Raw genomic sequence first — 20,994 nt, 5'->3', positions numbered from 1 at the left:
CCTTTAGTAAATCAACCCCATTGCTTCCTAAGAAAATAATAGCTTCTATAATTGTTCACCTCTCTCAAAGACTAAACAGCTCAGTTTAGTGAACAACTTTGTATGAAAAAGACTTCTAAATAATCTATTAATTAATCTAAGCAAATTCTAAATTTGGTTTTCTGCTGTCTTCTCACATAATTTGTAATAAAAACATCTCTGCCGTTCTGAAGCTTCTCTCCAACCACTTTGCATATTATTTTACATATACTGTGATTCTGTACTTGCCAAATATGCTGCGGAAATCTCCCTCCACTAAGTATGGCTGCATCCATTTTAACTGGGCAACTGAAGCTGCTGCCTGTTCACTTCCTGGATTTACACAGACACACAGAGGCACACCTCCAGCTCTGCAGCTCTCATTGGCCCTCTTATGACTCACCCCTCCCTTCCTGGCAAACTCTCATGAGAGTGAGAGAGAGAGCTGTGCATGATGTCATAAGCCTAGGCTAATGACCATACAAGAAAGAGGAAGTGGGCTGTATAAGGTATTTACTGGCAAAAAAAAAAATGTTTTACTACCCAAAGTTAAAACAACAACAGCAGAAGATTTAATAGATGGAAAGATGAAAAAATGACTGAAGGTCTGATTTAAAGAAAACATTTGATTGCTTTCTTTTTACATAAATGCTCCCCTCTTTTTAATGTCCAGTACCTCTTATATTGTAATAAACACTTTAGCTTACATCTATTAAAGTAAAAATTAGCATTTGCCTATCCAGAAATAATAACTCTATTTCAAGTTAGAAAGTAGAAATTTTATCTGACTTGTTGGTATGGTTAACGCCAACAATTTTCCTTAATGCCATCATTTGTCAGAAATCCTTATAAAAACATCCAACAAATTGGCAACTTCCTTAAATGTTCCTTATAAATTGAGTCATGTAAAATGGGTAAGTAAATTGTCAGTATAAAGCACACAGAAAAAAAGCCTCGTACACACGATCCGATTTTTTGGCCAATAGAGCGTCAGACTTTTGTCAAAAGGGCGTGTGCCCGGATCTTGTCTTGCATACTAACGGCACACAATTGTCGGCCAACGAACACGAACATAGTGACGTACTATGTGGAATTTCAGCTCTTGAGCGCCATACTTTGGGCACCTTCTGCTAATGTCGTGTTTGGTGAGCATTGATTCCGAGCATGCGTGTTTGTACTTTGGACTTTTGTGTGACAGATTTGTGTACAGATGATACAAAAATCTGACAACGTTGTCCGCCGAAAATTTACTAGCCTGCCATCCAACATTTGTTGGCCGAAAGTTGGACAACAATTGTCTGAAGGAGCGTACTTAGGCCTCATACACACTATTAGATTTTCAGCAGATTTTTGTCTTCAGATTTACCAAAACCATATCATATGAGGTCAAACCTTAAGGCTGGCCATACACTATACAATTTTCCTGTTCAAATTCCTTTAGATTTACCTTCAACTATGTAGTGCAAGAGCCTGCCGGATTGCATACAAATTGAAAGGGTTTAGATTTGACCTCATATTATATGGTTTTGGTAAATCTAAAGGAAAGTTGAACAAGAAAATTGTATAGTGTATGGCCAGCCTAAGAGTTTCCATTTGTATGCTATCAGGCAGGCCCCTGCACTACATGGTTTTGGTAAATCTGAAGACAAAAATTTGCAGAAAATCTAATAGTGTGTATGAGGTCTTAAGGCTGGATTCACACCTATGCATTTTTAGTGCTTTTTGAATTTTGCAGATTTGCACTACAGAACGTGTTCCATAGGAAACCATGTTAAATGGACTGTAGTGCAAATCTGCAAAATGCAAAAAGCACTAAAAATGCATAGGTGTGAATCCAGCCTAACGGTCGGATTTTAGACCAACAGTCTGTCATCACACAAACCCCTGCCAACAATCGGATCGCGTGTACGAGGCTTAAGATTCTTTCCTTTCTCAATCTGTATCCTGTGCTACCTTTCAAATCTAGTAGATGATTTTTTCCTGGCAACCCAGTCCTTAAGGAGTTTCCAAATCAAAGTCCACCTGCTGCACATTTCCTGGGTAGTTGTGTATTGTACAGCTAAACTGCTTCCTCTGTCATTGTAGGCATGACTGTTCAGAGCAGAGGAGCTGGTTTGGCTACATTATCTTCCCTTTTCATAGCAGTACAGCACTGAGAGCAGGAATGCAACATGGTTTAAGCAAGAGCATTCCGTTTGTGATTACAAACTCCTTTCTCTCACACTTACAAACATGAAAACTCTGCAGGAAACAGCAAAAACCCACTTATAACAGTAGCCTAAAACAGTACTGAAAAGAATTTAACTGCCACTCCAGGGTCTTGGACTACGGAACACTCAAAAAGTAGACGTAAACATGGACATTAAAGGTATGTTAACATATGCACAGTCTGTTCAAATTACTGGGGTATTGTGTCTTTAATCTTGATAATGCTGCGAATGGATTTAGGGAGTGGTAGTAACATTTAGTTTCTGAATTCAATTGAGGCTTGTGTAGTAATCTGCCGAGATATAGAGCTATAGTGTAAAAAGGTTGAAAATGGGTCTAGTTACAAAAGAAATATTTTGTTCCTCCTTTTTTGTCTTCAGATTTTATTGTTTTCTTTTGCTCATTAATCACATTGTTTTATTATTAAAAGCGAAGTAGGGGAAGAGGAAATCTGAGGATGTAGATTGCCCAGTTAACCATTAAGGCTACATTTACATGTGTTTGTTGAATGGGAGACACTTTCATGCACACGACTTTCCACATTGTATGTGGTATTGGTGTGCATAGTACATGCCATTAGTAATCAAGCAAGGACCTAGTTTGCATTTTGCTTAGATGGTCATAACAGTCAAGCTATGCTCATTTACTACATGGAGTAATATAGGGGTTATAAATCAGAATATACACTGCTAGAATAAAATTTAAAAAAAAAATCAGAGCTTAAAGCGATATCCCAAAGATGACCTATGTTCTCAACAAAATTCCTCTAAATATCATGACCACAACATATTCCATGGGAGTAGGGACAAATCTACTGACACACCAGCTGCACCAGAACCTGCTGATTAATGGAGTTTGCTTCCTAAATTAAATAACTGCAATACTCTAAATTATAAGGCTATTTTGTTATCTGTATTATTTTGTTATCTGTACACAACATTGTTGTGTACAGATAAGAAAACCATAAGGTAGTGCTATATACAGTGTTATTAATGTAAAGTTGAACATGTAAAGTATTCATGCTTTTCTTTACACAAACCAGGATCAGAGAAGAAGGAGGCAGAAGGACCAAAAAAGTCTCCATTCGATTTAATCTTCGGCCAGATACAAAGGAAAAAGTCAGACAAAGGCAAAAGCAGTATATTCCAAGTGAAGAGCTTATTCAGAGCATTTGATAAAGATGCAGCAAAGACAGATAATGAGAAGAATGAAAAGGAACTTGACCACAAGTCTATATCTGAAGATCAAAAGTCAGACAATGTGGTTTCTGGTTCTGCAGAAGGTGAGAATCTGACAAGATTTTTTTATGAGATTAAAGCACAAAAAGAAACACCCAACATGGTATAAGATTTCAATAATATATTAAATTGGTGTGACACTGCACTCTAGGTTGTCTGCAATCCAGGTCATGGTATAGCTAGTAGTAGCTAGTCACATTACACTGGACCATCTCTGTAATGTTGAAGACGTTTAAACATTATAACGAGCATCCAGAAGATATCCAAACATTAGGACACAGTGGTGATTGAATTAAAACAACCAATACCAAATTCACAGTCCCCTAGGTGGATACAGCATTAGTCCAATGCTGCATCTGTCTCCCACCAGCTCAAAGACTGTCGATTGCTCAGTTCTCAGTGAACTGTGGGCAAAGAGCTGGTGACTGTCAGTCTCTGGCTCTCTGCTTCAGCTCCTCTAGCGCTCAATGGAGCGCTGAGCTGTGGAGGGGGAGGAAGCGACTGGCTCAGTCTCTCAACGGACTGCTGAGAGGCTGAGCCAGCTGTCGGTCCAGGCTTCTGGGCAAATCCTGACCATAAGGTTGGGATCTTTTCAGAGCCTGGACTGGCCCTGTGACATCAGCTGACAGCGGGCTTTAGTTGGCTGAAAATGTTGGCTGAAAATGGGTCATAGGAGTTCACAACAAACTGCACTCCTGTGATCCCCAGGAGAAGTAAAGCCAAAAGAGCTTTAGCTATATTTCTCCTTTAAAGTGTGGCTATAAATGCTGGGGTATCTTCGTAACGTTCATCGGAACTGAAGAATTGGCTTGGATAAGCTACAAAATGTCTTCAACATTACAGGTTAGGCTGAATGTGACTAATAATAGTTGTACGCTAGTGTCCAAAATCAATCTGCTGTAGACTAATGCTGTTTGAGTGATTTGCTAAAGTGTGAAATGAAATTAAATAAAGAAGCCTGTATTCACTGGAAACATCCATGCATGCACAAGTGAATTTAGAATGGTAAGTAAAGGAATCACTTTTTAAAGAGTTTGCCTAAGCAAACAATATTAGGCAAATCTGTTGCGAAGTTCCTTGCCTGGAGATCCTGCCAGTAACAGTACTTTTTGTTTCAGGCTGACAATGCCAAGCTTCTGCCTTGCAATTGATAATATTGTAAGCCTGCTGTGCACACTACAGGCCAGGGGTTGGCAACCCGTGGGCCGCCACCGCTAGATGTCTGGCCCATCAGTGTCTGTGATTTATTCACGGGCACTCGGCCCGCAGACATTTTTGCCGCTGCCCTTTTCACTGGACAGCGGCGAGCGGCAGTATCACAGGGCTGGATGGGGGCGGGAGCTGCTGGAGTTAACAGAGGACACTGCTTTGGCGGGACATGGACCCCATCACTCCTGGGGACATGGACCCCATCACTCCTGGGGACAGGAACCCCATCACTCCTGGGGACACGAGCCCCATAACCCCTGGGGCCAGGGACCCTATCACTAGACCATGCTGGCTGACAGGACTGGCGTCAGTCACCCTTGGGTGCCAGGATGGGGGAGGGGGCTGTAAAATCCAAATCCCCAGCCACATGCTCCCTCAGGGTGAACTGTCTTTGTATTAGTGAAGCACTTTATAGTGAGGTAATCCAGTACTGCTGTTATTACTATGTTAGGATTATTATTATCTTCATTTATTAGCAGGTGAATGCGGCCCTCCTTGCATTCACATACATTGAATCCGGCCCTTAAGTGGAAAAAGGTGGCTGACCCTGCTGTAAGCTATTGGGCTGCCTATCCACTTTGCAGGAGGAATGCACGTTCTAGAAAACAGCCCAGCAGCCAACTGAAGGAACCTGTTAGCCTGAAACAAAAAGTGTTGTTACTGGCAGATTGCCCAGGCAAGAAACTTTGCAACAGATTTACAAAAGATTGATTTGCTCAAAGTATAACTAAAGGCAAAACTTATTGTTTTTGTTTTGGATACCATGGAGAAGACTTAGAGCAAAAGTCGGGTTTTTATTGCTCTCTGAGTCTTGGGAGATTCAACCTCTCTGCCCTGTTAACTGTTATTGAAAGTGAAAGTAAAAACAAATCCCAAATTTTGGGTTGACACCAGAACAGTAAGGGCTAGTTTAAACTTGCTTCATAACATGGCTTCAGACAGGCTTTGTTAAAGCTCTCAACGCCAGTCAAAGCTTCTGTCACTAAAATGGTTAGCTTACAGTCCTGTTTACACCTACTTTTGCTTGGGGCTTCAAGCAAGCTTTGCCATATACTTCTATGGAGGCTTTGAAGATTCTTTGAAGCACCACTGAAGCTACATGGGGTATAATTTTTGAAGCAAAGCCAAAGCAAAAGCAGGTGTAAACAGGACTGTAAGCTAACCAATTTTTTAGTGACAGGAGCTTTGACTAGCATTCAGAGAGCTTTAACAAAGCCTGTTCGAAGCCTTGTTGAAGCCGAAGCAAGTGTAAATCCCTCACTTTGGAGGGATTTTCTCTCACTTCCTTTTGGTTATGGGACAAGCAGTGAAGGGAAATCTCCACAATGTGATACAGATGGCAAAAGAAAAACTAAATTAAAAACGTTTTTGTTTTCAGTTCTACTACTAAGTGATTGTTGCCCACACCTTTTTGTTTTCGATAGGAAAGGGGATTCTTATGACCTCTGTCAGATTTTTTTTTTTTTTTACCTGTTGGAGATATTTTCCTTTGATTCCTGTCTTAGAAAATAAAACAGGAAGTAAGAGGAGTTCCCCCTGAAGTGAGGGGATATTCTCTATTAGACATTAGTGACCAGAGTAGGTGTCTCATTAGAAGATTTCTCTTTACCTCCTGTTCCTGTGAAAGCTCAAAAATGTTGGCTCTCCCAAAACTTTCTGTACTGGAGACAATGATCAACAGTGAGGGTGACTCTCTCTAGAAGGGAGACAGATGGCAACAGCAACCAGACCAAGGTTCTAACCCTTCTCTACTCTATCCAAAATTTTTAAAAAATGTTTGACTTTTCATAGAATTTAGTACCCATAGACATTAAATGATTATGACTGTGTCAATACTTTTGCTTTTGGAGTAATAAGTTTCATGCCGCAACATGTGTTAGTACAGCATGGGGCCATTCTTTCTGATTAGCACCCCCATGTACCTTGCTGATAGGCACATAAATGTGCAGTGTGGTGTCCCGCTTACAGTGCTGCATGCATGATTTTTGGCCCATTGTTTTGTGATGGCTGCCCTAACAAAATGCACATTAATGCGCAACACATTGTGTGTTAACGTGCATTCGGTTAATGCACTACAGCAGGGCAGACTGGTGTAAATGGTCCCTAATTGAATGGCCATTTCATTTTATATCATAAATTCTTTTACATAATTACATTTGTTTTTGTTATTTCACAGAAGAGGATTCAGACAGCACTGGATGGTGGAAAGTGACACATTTTATGGAAAAGTTTGGGAAGAAGGCAGATATTCACTATATAAACCTTAATAATTGTGAATTGACAGCTGTTGACATAAAAGAGCTTGGTAAGCAGAAAATTGCACGATTCAGCAGTTATACAGGACACAAGGAAATAAAAGCTTTAATGAGAATAAGGCAGCCCATAGATTCTTCCTTTTTGTTTTTTTTTTCAACCAGCAGAGGTGATCACACCTCAAATGTATGGATGGAGGAAATCCCTCCCACTATGCTATAGTCTGCGCCATTGATCGTTTAGGAAAAACCTCACAGACTGGTTGTACAGAAGTCGATCTGTAGATAAACTTCTGTACAACTAGGGTGCCCATGCATGGATCAAAATTCAGCCGGTTAAGCAGGGACCAGAAGACTTTTGATCCATGTAGGTGTGACTTAAGATGATCCCTCCACGTGTTTGATTTTACAGATATCACCAGTATAGTACTAGCATCATGTCCTGCTGGGTTTCTGCAAGAAGAAGAGAGGAAAATCACACAAAGCCAGTAGAGTAAAATAAAAACAAACTGATATCCCTCCACACTCTGACCAAAGCTAGTAAAATGTTTAAGCTGAACTTGCCTAACCACACTAAATAGTTTCTGATTGTTTTACACAATGAGCACAAAAAACAATACACATTCCTCAGTAAACTATTTGATACAATTCTTACCCCAACACTTGCAGTTTACCTTATCTCTTAGTGCTGCTTCCCTGATGTTCCTCTCTTCATAGGAGAGAGTTGACACTTGACAAGAGGGGAGCAGGGGAGTGATTTGCAATATTAGCCTATGGGGCTGTGTATTTTTATTGATGCACACAGTGTAGGGATATACAACTCTAGTCCCTGCATGGAAGAGTGGCTCTATAGGATGCTGCAAGAGAAAGGAGCCATCTTGAAACAAGAAACCTGGGGCAGTGATAATGGTACCAGCTTAAAGTTCACCTTTAGTTATATGTACCACCTGCTGCCACAATTTAAAAAGAGTTCTGCCCACACAGCCATGTCATTCATTCAGAGATCTGTGAATGAATGAGCTACAAGTCCCATCTGGCACTGCTCAGTGAACTACCAGGGTGCTCATCAGTGCCCTTGTAGTTTACTGACACTTCCTGCAGCTGAGTAACTGTCTGCCCGTATGGATGTATTAAGCAACAGCTGTCAGGAGTGTCTGCAGGAGCCTGAAATTGCACCCACAATCTACTGATCGTAGGTGCAACGCTTTGCAAGCTTCATGGTAAAAAAAAAATACATGCACATTTTTTTACATGCAAAGTAATGTGCATTTATTATTTATTTTTACAAAAGGTGAACTCTGCCTTTAAACAGGAACATGGGAAAAGACTGATAAAGCTGCATACTCAGGCTTAGTTCACTGTGGTTTCACCGCAGCTGCGTTTGCTCGTGTGCAGCAGCTGATTCATTCGAAGGGCTGCTGTATCCAGTGAAAATGCCAGGAAAAGGTCCCTGCACCTTTTCAGAAAATGTTGCCACAGGGAAACCTCATAGTCCAGTACTGCGATTTCCAGTGTGTGGGGTGCTATGAATTAATTAATGTTACTCCCACGCATCTCCTGATTGGCAGCATGTTTTTCTCTATGGTGGTTGTGGATGCGGGAAGAGGTGTGGCCCCACAGCGGCAACCACCAGCAAGTGATTAAATCAGCTGCTAAAAGTGCAAAAACTGAGGGTTTAACCACTTGCCGACCTCCGTACGCCGATGTATGTCGGCGGGAATGGCACGGGTGCGCAAATGGGTGTACCCTTACGTCCTTCCGTCATCGTAGGCTAGCTGCGGGAGCATGCCTCAGCGGGTCTTGTGGACTCGATGTCCACTGGTGGCCCGCGATCATGGCAAGGAGAGGCAGAACAGGGAGATACCTATGTAAACAAGGCATTTCCCTGTTCTGCCTAGTGACATGACAGAGATCTACTGCTCCCTGTCATCGAGAGCAGTGATCTCTGTCATGTCCTAGTGAGCCCATCCCCCTAAAGTTAGAACACGCTGAGGGAACACACTTAACCCCTTGTTTGCCCCCACAGTGTTTAACCCCTTCCCTGCCAGTGACATTTATACAGTAATCAGTGGCTATTTTTAGCTCTGATCGCTGTATAAATGTCAATGGTCCCAAAATAGTGTCAAAAGTGTCTGACGCCGCAATGTCACAGTCTGATATAAAAATGGCTGATTCTCACCATTACTAATAATAAAAAAAAAAAATTATAATAAAAATGCCATAAATCTATCCCCTATTTTGTAGACGCTATAACTTTTGCGCAAACCAATCAATATACGCTTATTGCCATATTGTTTACCAAAAATAAGTAGAAGAATACATATTGGCCTAAACTGAGGAATAAATTTAGTTTTTTATATTTTTTGGGGGGGATATTTAATATAGCAAAAAGTAAAAAATATAGCTTTTTTTTTTCAAAATTGTCACTCTTTCTTTTTGTTTATAGTGCAAAAAATAAAAACCGCAGAGGTGATCAAATACCACCAAGAGAAATCTTTATTTGTTGGAAAAAAAGGATGTCAATTTTGCTTGGGTGTAATGTGGCACCACTGCGCAATTGTCAGTTAAAGCGACGCAGTAGCGTATCGCAAAAAATGCTCTGGTCAGGAAGGGGGTAAATTCTTCTGAGGCTGAAGTGGTTAAAATCGCTTTAGGGTCACCTTACAAATAAAGGACACATATGTACATGTCTCCTATGACATATTTATTTTATACAATATTAAATTTGAGTGATGATACCAAGAATCTACCTGAGAACATCTGACTGTACAAACTAGAAAGTCATATCACAAAGGATTAGCAATAACAGTACAGTATGTGCAATGCATACAAATATAATAAGCTGAAAACTATGTTTCTGAACTATCCTAGTAAATTATAATAAAATGATGGTGTACTGTAGAATGAGATTATGCATTGTTTTAAATCGCATAAAAAAATGGTCATTGAATAATTGTTCTAAACAATAAGCTGCTAGGCACTCTCCGATATTGTATTGTCTCCAATATTGTATTCCAGTTCCTTCACTCCCCTCCAAATCATTTAAACCACTTATTTTTGTTTTTTCTTATCTCATGAGGTCCAGAAGAAAATAAGCTATTATGTGCATATCAAAACTTTTCTCTAAAGATCCAACAACACTGCTTGTCTTTTCTTTGAGATGCCAGTTGTCCAGGAATATCTGAACTACATTGCTAGATTATCACTGCATACCTTAAGTGGTTGGAAACTTTTGACAAGAAAAATGAACAAAGAATAATATTTCTGACGGGTTGTGCCAATGCCAAGGGTTCAAGGGGATGGGGGAGGGACATATAGCACAAAGCCTGTAAATGACAGCTAAAGCTGTGCATGTTTCCCTTTGAGGGATGTGTCCTTTCCTTCCACACAGGTCTCAGATTACACTCAGCTATCCTCTCTAAACTGTGTATGTAATGTGTGACATCAGATCCACGCCTCTGTAAACTCAGAAAAGTTGTGTAAAATGTGTGCTTTAGAAGGCTGTAGAGAAGTGATGCCTGCTGATAAATGGGTACACCTTATGTAGGAAGACTTGTTTTATCTCTATATATCACCTGAGGCCTGTCAGTTCACTGGGTATATGTAAGAGTTTACCACTTTAATGAAAAATATTGGGAATAAGGCAAGATTTTCTATTACCCTTATAATATTCTCTACTTCAAATATCATTCCAGTTCTATGTGAACACAATTATAAACGTATTAATTTATCTCTGTGTATGGATTACTTGGAAAGACCATTGTTGTTTGCTTATGCAAAGTAATCTAAGCCACAAGTCATTAATGTGTTTGCTGTTCTTCCCCAGGTTCACTAATGCCATTTCTCTTAGACATTGAAGAAATGGATCTTTCTTGGAATGATTTGATTGGTGGGTCTTTAAAATTGATGACTCCACACTTTAATCATGTAAGCAAACTAAGGATACTCAATTTAAGCAACTGTGGTCTCACCGGTGACGATACCGCTGTTTTAGGTAAGTACTTCTTAAAGCCATTTTTTTAATTTAGTATTTATCAGTGGTCTAATTAACAAAAAGTTGTATGTATTAAGGTTATAGCAAAATCAAAAAATATAAACTAGACCATCCATCAAAATTTCCAATTAGCTGAGGGTGAGTGTGGAGCTGCATCGGGGGGTGGGGGTGGGGGGGTGGAGGCGGGTGCCATTGGCAGGCAGGGTTAAATGGGAGCTGATTTTCCTCCCAGCGATCAGCCAGGAAACTGTGGGGAAGGGAGAGAAGAAGAGGTCAGCTGGCCGAATCACATAGAGGGAATCTCCTTCTGTGTCAGTTTGGCTCTGAAATTGAAATGCCGGCTGCTCTCAAACTAAGTCCCGCCTCCTGAACCAGCTCCTATGATAGCACACTGGTTCAATGCCAGGAAATTGAAGTAGTGTGACGTCTATCATAGGAGCCTGTCCAGGAGGCGGGACTTTGACAGCGGCGGGAGTTTCAGAGCCTTTGTGTGATCTGGCCGGCTATTCTCTTCCTCTCCCCACAGTTTCCTGGCCAATCTCTGGGAGGAGAATTGGCTCCAATGAGGCTGCGTTGATGGGCACTGATAGGCTGCGCTGATGGGCACTGATGAGGTGGCACTGATATGCTGCACTGATGGGCACTGATAGGCTCCATTGATGGGCACTGATGAGGGTTCGTTGATGGGCACTGATGAGGCTGCACTGATAGACTACATTGAAGGGCACTGATAAGTTGTCACTGATAAGCTGCACTGATGGGCACAGGCTGCATTGATGGGTACTGATGAGGCTGCACTGATAAGCTCCACTGATGAGGCTGCCCTGTGGGCACTGATTAGGCTGCACTGATGGGTACTGATGAGGCTGCATTGATGGGCACTGATATGCTGCATTGATGGGCACTGATATGCTGCATTGATGGGCACTGATATGCTGCATTGATGGGCACTGATATGCTGCATTGATGGGCACTTATATGCGGCATTGATGGGCACTGATATGCTGCATTGATGGGCACTGATATGCTGCATTGATGGGCACTGATATGCTGCATTGATGGGCACTGATATGCTGCATTGATGGGCACTGATATGCTGCATTGATGGGCACTGATATGCTGCATTGATGGGCACTGATATGCTGCATTGATGGGCACTGATGAGGCTTCGTTGATGGGCACTGATGAGGCTGCACTGATAGGCTACATTAAGGGCCCTGATGAGGTGGCACTGATAAGCTGCACTGATGGGCACTAATATGCTGCACTGATGGGTACTGATAGGCTGCATTTTGATGGACACTGATAAAGTTGTTGTTAATATTTTATTTTTGTAACTTAATTCTGCATAAAAAGATAATTTACAAGGGCGTGTTTAGGGGCTGAATTAAGGGCAGGGCTGGGTAGGGGTTGGGTGGGGCAACTGGTGGTGAGTAACTTTTAAAGTTTTATTAAACCCAGGACCCTGCATTCACTATATCTGGTCTCCCACAGTACCCAGAACATGGAAATGCAATTATTTTAGTAAATATAAATTGCTAAATACCTTTTCTCATTAGCAGTTAGAGCAGTCTTGTGACCTCTGTCAGTGTCCAGCCAAGCACTGGTTAAAGCTTGTAGGAGGAGTTTTCTGGATGTCCTATGAGACTGCAAGGACCCCTGACCCTCTGCCTGGACAGTGCTGTTTGGCCGTGTGGTGATCAAATGCACCCCCCCCCCAAAAAAAAATCTCTCTAGCAATACACACCAAACTGAGCATGTGCAGCCCGACTCCATAGACAGTGGAAGGAGGGGAGAATCAGAGAATACAGGATCACACAGCCTTTTTACACAGTGTGGTGGATTAACCCCTTAAGTCCCTTGTGAGTATAACAAGCATGCTTTACTTCAGGAATCTTCAAACTATGGCCCTCCAGCTGTTACAGAACTAAACATCCCATGAGGCAATGTAAAACTGAAATTTATAGACATGACTAGGCATGATGGGAATTGTAGTTCCCAAACAACTGGAGGGCCGTAGTTTGAAGACACCTGCTTTTACTGCATCTACAAACTGATTTTACTGTTGTGGGTTTAGTAACACTTTAAGGCCGGGCTGGTAGCTCAGGACTTTTTAGCCCTGAACTAGACTATGATGATGTATGATGTATGATGAAAAATTATTTTCTGCAGCACAGACTGCATACCCACTCCCATGCTATATGATGTCTGCTTATATACATTTTGTAGTGATAACAGCTGTTGCTTGATTATGACCATGCATTTGATTGTGTGCCCTGTATATCATTTTGGAATATTAGGCCTTATTTCAATAAGAAAATCTATTTTCCAAGTGGGTAGCAAAGTGTTATCTCCTCCACTGGATATGTGACTATAGCAGTTAAGGTTGAATCTTAATTGACCTAGGTGACAGACGTAAAGCATGTCTCCATCATTTTTTGGTATGAGACAGGGGGCCTTATGTAAGTCAAAACAGAGGTCCATGCACTGGTATATCCTATCTGGTGTCACCGGAGCCAGTGCTGGATTACCAAAAAGGCAGAATAGGCTCCAGCCACACAAACTGCTCATTTACACTGTATGAGCCAGAGAACCAGGGCTACTATTAGAAATCATGGGGCCCCATATAGCCTACCTGACAGGGCCCTCCCTGTTCCAAAAAATATAAAATTGTATTTTCACTAATAATACATGAAAATCATTATTAGTGGACACAAACACAACAAAATTCCTGCTAAATCTAAAAGATAAAACTATATTGAGTTAATAAAGCTATGTATATGAATTAGATTTTGGGGCTCATTCACATGGGCACCATGGCTTGTATAGTGTGAATCAGCTGTTTGTTTATGTGGCTGGAGCTGTGTGCAGGCAGCCTATGTTACTCAATGGGGATGCAGAAGCTGTACAGACACAGTCACAGGTCCTAATTTGACAGGCATGTGGGTGCAGGTGTACAGCTCCAAACACAGACAATGTGCATTCATAGCCACTCGCACGCGACTCTACACCTATCTAATTAAAATGTATGGTTGTGTTCATACAGCAAATAATTCCTTAAAGTAACAAGCAGCACCAGCCACATGAACAATCCATTCATTCACATGGCCAGAATAACTGGATGAATAAGTCCTTAGGACTCATTTACATGTGAGGATGCGGTATGTGTTAAAACCCTATGGTTTAGCTGCGCTTTTACTGCCCACCAATTGCTACCCCCTTTAGCAACAGAGACAGTGACTAGGGGTGTACACATGCTTAACAGCCATGGCACAAATTATAACCCCCCCGTTTAACAAAGCCCATTTAATTGAATAACGCTGCAAAGTACATGGTTGTGGGGCGCTAGTGCAGAGTTAAAGCAGGTGATATGCTTCCTCACTGCCTGTTAAATACTCTCTGAAGAGCAATCCAAATGTTGACCGATCTTCAGAGAGCCAAGCACACGTAAATGAGCCCTTCATTTGTGTTTTTTTTTTTTTAATGATATTTTAATATATATATATATATATATATAATACATATATACATTTTTTAAAAACATTTTTATAATGACCTTTTGTGTCTGTGTGTGGGGGATGCTTTGGTGAAATTTCAGGGAGGGGTCTAATCAGACCCCTGGATGTCTCACATTTGAGACGGAGAAAGCGGCTGAGGACATATATTCTTCAGTTTTTTTTTTCTCTGTTGCCTCAACTACACTGGAGAGTAAACGAATGAGCAATATTCTGTGCTGAGCAGCTTCCTGTTCATTCACAAACTGAAGCATGGTAAACAAAGTTTGCCATGCTTTAATAATGAATAGACTGGAGGGGGCTGGTATATATAACTGTCCATCCTGTGCTTCCTAATTGGTTCCCTAAAACAGCATATGTACCTTTTAGTGTTCTGCCAGCAGTCAGTCTTTTCACACAGCAGCAGACTTCCATGGTACATCCTAGAAACCACATTTATTATCTTAATGTATAAAGCTGTATATAGGTACAGTGAAGAGGGAGCTGGAGAAAAGAATAATATGCTTCACTCACGCCTAATCATAGCCTGGCAAACTCATCACTTGTCACACCTATATACTGTATGCTTTGGGTCATTGTCATGCTGAAAGAGGAAGTTCCTCTTCATGTTCAGCTTTCTAGCAGAAGCCTTTCTAGCAGAAGCCTGAAGGTTTTGTGTCAATATTGACTGGTATTTGGAACTGTTCATAATTCCCTCTACCATGACTAAGACCCCTGTTTCAGCTGAAGAAAAATGGCCCCAAAGCATGATGCTGCCACTGTGGGTATGGTGTTCTTTTGGTGATGTGCAGTGTTGTTTTTGCACCAAACATAGCTTTTGGAATTATGGGCAAAATGTTCAACCTTGGTTTCATCAGACTATCACACATTTTCCCACATGCTTTTGGGGGACTTCAGGTGTTTTTGCAAAATTTAGCCAGGCTTGGATGTTTTTCTTCGTAAAAAAAAAAAGGCTTCTGACTTGCCACTCCACCCCATAGCCCAGAAATATGAATAATATGGGAGTCACATGTACCACACAGTCAGTACTTGCCAAATATTCCTGCAGCTCCTTTAATGTTGCTGTAGGCCTCTTGGCAGCCTCCCTAACCAGTTTTCTTCTCATCTTTTCATCAATTTTGGAGGGACATCTAGTCCTTGGTAATGTTGTGCCATATTTTCTCCACTTGATGATGACTGTCTTCACTGTGTTCCATGGTATATCTAATGCCTTGGAAATGTACCCTTCTCCTGACTGATACCTTTTAACAATGAGATCCCTTTGACGCTTTGGAAGCTCTCTGTGGACCATGGTTTTTGCTGAAGGATGCGACTAAGAAAATGTCAGGAAAGACCTACTAGAACAGCTGAACTTTATTTGGGGTCAATCAGAGGCACTTTAAATAATGGCAGGTGTGTACTGACTTCTATTTAACCTAAGTTTGAATGTGATTTCTGAATTCTTAACACAGCTACATCCCCAGTTATAAGATGGTGTGCACACTTATGCAACCATATTATTTTAGTTTTATTTTCTTTTTTTTACTCCCCCACCAGCTTCACCTATTTATATACAGGTATACATATTGTGACATGAGTAGTCCTGCCACTGTGAAAATGTAGGAGAGGGTTTGTACATGTGCCGAGTGCGGGGTTCCAGAATGTGAGAGCAGAGAGGTGGTTTTTGGTCCTCCTTAGGGTTTTGTCATTTCCGAATCGGGGTTTGGAGCTCTGAGACTTCAAAGTGCTTTGGGAGGGAAGTCGTCTCCAATCCTGTGTCTGGCTTTTGCCAGAAACCAGCAGGCTGAGTGTTCAGGTGTAGGGATGAGCCGAACACCCCCCCGTTCGGTTCCAGAACCAGAACCTGCGAACGGACCGAAAATTCGCACGAACGTTAGAACCCCATTGACGTCTATAGGACTTGAACGTTCGAAATCAAAAGTGCTCATTTTAAAGGCTAATTTGCATGGTATTGTCCTAAAAAGGGTTTGGGGACCCGGGTCCTGCCCCAGGGGACATGTATCAATGCAAAAAAAACTTTTAAAAACGGCCGTTTTTTCGGGAGCAGTGATTTTAATGATGCTTAAAGTAAAAAAAAGTGAAATATTCCTTTAAATATCGTACCTGGGGGGTGTCTATAGTATGCCTGTAAAGTGGCGCGTGTTTCCCGTGCTTAGAACAGTCCCTGCACAAAATGTCATTTTTAAAGGAAAAAAAGTCATTTAAAACTGCTTGCGGCTTTAATGTAATGTCGGGTCCTGGCAATATGGATGAACATCGGTGAGACAAACGGCATGAGTACCCCCCCAGTCAATTACCATGCCCTTTGGGTCTTGTATGGATATTAAGGGGAACCCCGCACCCAAATTAAAAAAGGAAACAGCAGTATACAGGCTCTGTACTCTGAACAGCAGTATACAGGCGGTGCAAACAAGACAGGGACTGTAGGTTTGTTGTTAAGTAGAATCTGTTTGTAATTTTGAACGGGTACATTTTTAACATGTTTAGCTCCAGCAAAAAAATCTGTTTTAAGCTTTTTGGAAAACATAGGGAAGGGTTATCACCCCTGTGACATTTGTTTTGCTGTCTGTGCTCCTCTTCTTCAGAAGATTGAACCTCATTTTTTGTCCCAATGACAAATGTTTTTTGAAAATTTGTTTTTTTTTTGTGAAACAAGGATTGGTGATAAAGCATCAGTGGAAAGGAGAAATGTTTTTCCCATATTAACTCTTACAGGAGAGAATTTCCCTTCCTAGGAGTAGATTTCATCTCACTTCCTGTTGTCTCCTTCCGTTTGCAAGTAGGAGTCGTTTGTAAGTTGGATGTTTGAAAGTAGGGGCCTGCCTTATATACTCAGCAGAAATTTGGGCCTTAGGTGTTGTTGTAGCCACAACACTGTAAGCCCTCACAGGGCCCTGCTGTGAAATATTAGATCAAGAGTTGTAATTACATGCCCCTGTTGAACAGGGGCTGAAAAATTGGGCCTTAGGCACTGGTGCTGGTGCCACAACACTGCAACTTCTCACAGAAACTCTAGTTGGAACGCAGGAACGAGCCCTGCTGCAAAGTATTGCATCAAAAAATGTAATTACACGCCCCTGTTGAACGTGGGCTGTAAAATTGGGCCTTAGGCACTGGTGGCGGCGCCCAGAACCAAAAATGTTCTTACAAGCTATCAGCGTGATCATTGAGGAGGAAGAGGATAATTACTCAGGATAGTCACTCAGCATCAGCATAGACAGTCTTTGAAGGGATCTGAGATTTCCAAAAAAATTATTCGGTTACATCAGCATCAGGTGCTTGGTAGCTGGTGGTGATCCAAGACTGATTCATCTTTATGAAGGTCAGTCGATCGACCGAGTCGGTGGACAGACGCACCCTGTGATTGGTTACAAAGCCTCCAGCAGCACTGAATGTGCGTTCCGAAAGAACGCTGGATGCAGGACAGGCCAGTAGCTCAATTGCATACTGTGCAAGCTCTGGCCAGTGATCCATCCTCAAGACCCAGTAACACAGAGGATTTTCGGTGGGAAATGTGTCCAAGTCAGATCTTGCCCCTAGGTATTCCTGCACCATGTAAAACAGACGCTGGCGATGGTTGCTGGAACCGATTATACCTTGGGGCTGTGGACTAAAAAATTGTCTGAACGCATCGGTCAGACGGCCACCTTCTCCACCGCTCCTTCTTTGACTGACCGAAGCCTCAGCAACACGTTGCTCAGAAACAGGAGTTTGTAACCTCCCAGTCTCTGGGAACGCGTTGCACAGACCTTTCTGCAAGGCCTCCTGAAGATGTTTCATCCTCTGCTCCCTCTGCGATGGCAAGATAAGGTCCGCAACCTTACCCTTGTAATGTGGATCAAGGAGGGTTGCCAGCCAGTATTGGTCCTTCTCCTTGATACCACGAATACGAGGATCCTTACGCAGGCTTTGCAGGATCAGGGAGGCCATGCAGCGTAGGTTTGCTGAGGCATTCGGTCCGGAGTCCTCTGGGTCACTAAGGACGACTTGATCCGGAACCACCTCCTCCCAGCCACGTACAAGTCCATGTGTTTCTTGGGACTGATCCCTTAAAGATTGCTGCTGATGCTGAGTGCCAGGCTCCACCTCCATACTGACACAATCCTCCTCCTCTTCCTATGTGATCGGCGGGGCACGCAGGAACACTGTCTGGATAAAGGGGGCCTTGAGAGCTAAGGAAGTCCTCCTCTTCCTGCCTCTGTTCTGCCTCAAGTGCCCTGTCCATTATTCCATGCAGCGTGTGCTCCAACAGGTGGACAAGGGGGACAGTGTCACTGATGCATGCACTGTCACTGCTCACCATCCTCTTGGCCTCCTCAAATGGTGACAGGACGGTGCATGCATCCTTGATCATGGCCCACTAGCGTGGGGAAAAAAAAAACAAGCTCCCCTGACCCTGTCTTGGTGCCATAGTCGCACAGGTACTCATTGATGGCCCTCTGCTGCATGTGCAGCCGCTGCAGCATGGCCAATGTTGAGTTCCACCTGGTGGGCATGTCACAGATTAGGCGGTTCTTGGGCAGGTTAAACTCCTTTTTGGAGGTCCGCCAGCCGAGCACTGGCATTATATGACCGGCGGAAATGCACACAGACTTTCCTGGCCTGCCTCAGGACATCCTGTAAGCCCGGGTACCTGCCCAAGAACCGCTGCACCACCAAGTTAAGGACGTGAGCCAAACAGGGCACATGGGTCATTTTGTCCCTGTCGGAGGGCAGAGAGGAGGTTGGTGCCATTGTCGCAAACCACCATTCCTGCCTTAAGTTGGCGTGGCGTCAACCACCTCTGAACCTGCCCCTGCAGAGCTGACAGAACCTCTGCCCCAGTGTGGCTCCTGTCCCCCAAGCACACCAGCTCAAGCACCGCATGGCATCTTTTGGCCTGCGTACTTGCGTAGCCCCTTGAACGCCTACGGAGCACCGCTGGTTCCGAGGACAAATCACAGGAAGAGGCCATGGAGGAAGAAGAAGAGGAGGGGGTGGAGGAGAGAGGTGTGTTACAATCATTAGTAGTGGCACTTTGGAGGCATGGTGGCGGAACAACCTCCAACACTACTGCAACCTGTCCTGCATCCTTCCCAGCTGCCAGCAAAATCACCCAATGCGCGGTGAAACTTAGGTAACGTCCCTGTCCATGCCTGCTGGACCATGAGTCAGCGGTAATATGCACCTTACCGCTGACCGCCCTGTCCATCGAGGCATTGACATTGCCTTCCACATGCCGTGGCGTGTGGGTACCTGCCACTGAGGAACCGCATATTCCACAAACTCACGGAAGGGGGCAGAGTCTACCAACTGAAAAGGCAGCAGTTGAAGTGCTATCAATTTTGCCAAGCTAGCATTCAACCGCTGGGCATGTGGATGGCTGGGAGCGAACTTCTTTCGGCGGTGCAGCAGCTGGGGCAGGGAAATTTGCCTGGTACAATCTGACGTCGGTGTACCGAAAGCAGATTGCGCACAAGTACTTGACTGTGACACACCTAATTCTACACCTTCATTCCTCTCAGTGCAGGTCTCAGAGAGGACTGAAGGTATAGTGAGGTTGGAGATCTCAGTTGATGAGGAGCAAGGAGAGGTCCTCTTTGTTCTTTGGTGTGGGTCTTTTAGATACGCTTGCCAACAAACTGCATGGCAGGTCAACATATGTCTGGTCAAGCATGTGGTGCCCAAGCGGGAGATGTTTTGGCCACGCAAGATACGCTTGAGACATATGTTGCAAATAGCAGCGGTGCGATCTAATGCACTCGTCTCAAAAAAGGCCCACACCAAAGAACTTTTTGAATAACGCGCAGAGACTGCAGCGCCCTGCGCATGCGGAGCTTTGGGGTGTGATGCAGTCAGTGTGCTGTCCTTAGGCTGGCCCCTGGAGGGCATCCTGCCTCATTGGTGATGTGCCTCCTCCTCTCTCCTATCAGGCACCCACATTGAGTCAGTGACCTCATCATCCCCTCCCTCCTCATCACTGGAGCAAACCTGGCAGTATGCTGCAGCAGGGGGAGCATGACTGCCAGATTGCTGTCCCTCTTGTGCACCCCCTCTGTCCGTGCTCACGTTACTGCCTTCATCTAGCTCAGTATCATCATCAGAGCCTTCCAAACGCTGGGCATCCTCCTGGAGCATGTACCCAACACTGTGGTCAAACAGTTCGAGGGACTCCTCAGGAGGACATGGTGGGGCTAGGGAAGGAGTCACTGATGACATTGAGCCGAGGGAAGAGGCCGCTGCTTTGCCAGACAAAGTACCCTGAGCATGGGTGAGAGAGGATTAGGAGGATGAGGATGGCTTGGTCATCCACTCGACCAAGTCTTCCGCATGTTGCGGCTCAACACGCCAGCTGCCGAAAAAAAGGCCAAGCGTGTCCCACAGCCATGTGCTGATGAGGATGCACCGTCTCCACGACCAGCACTGTTGCCTCTAGACACAGAGCCTGCTTGCCCTCTTTTATTGGCTTGTGGCTGTCTGCCTCTCCTTGTTGGCCTTCCAGACATACTAATGGCCTGTAGCTGCACTAAGCTGGGATATATATATATATATATGTACTGATATTGCAGCTAGCAAAATCA

The 20,994-nt window shown here is 43.3% G+C and overlaps 1 protein-coding gene across 2 annotated transcripts in view; it reads left to right on the top strand.

Annotated features, from left to right (window-relative positions):
• Positions 1 to 2,042: 2,042 nt before the first annotated feature.
• LRRC31 (leucine rich repeat containing 31) overlaps positions 2,043 to 20,994 on the top strand; it is a 48,752-nt gene continuing 29,800 nt past the window's right edge. For both annotated transcript variants that reach the window (XM_073626165.1, XM_073626164.1), the window contains exons 1-4: positions 2,043 to 2,386; positions 3,269 to 3,508; positions 6,850 to 6,978; positions 10,752 to 10,919. In XM_073626165.1, coding sequence (XP_073482266.1) covers positions 2,374 to 2,386; positions 3,269 to 3,508; positions 6,850 to 6,978; positions 10,752 to 10,919 — 550 coding nt within the window. In that variant the 5' untranslated portion in view covers positions 2,043 to 2,373. The remainder of the gene's footprint in view (positions 2,387 to 3,268; positions 3,509 to 6,849; positions 6,979 to 10,751; positions 10,920 to 20,994) is intronic.

This window comes from Aquarana catesbeiana, linkage group LG04, assembly GCF_042186555.1.
Source record: "Aquarana catesbeiana isolate 2022-GZ linkage group LG04, ASM4218655v1, whole genome shotgun sequence".
Lineage (NCBI taxonomy): Eukaryota > Metazoa > Chordata > Amphibia > Anura > Ranidae > Aquarana > Aquarana catesbeiana.
This window is presented reverse-complemented; position numbering and strand designations above follow the sequence as displayed.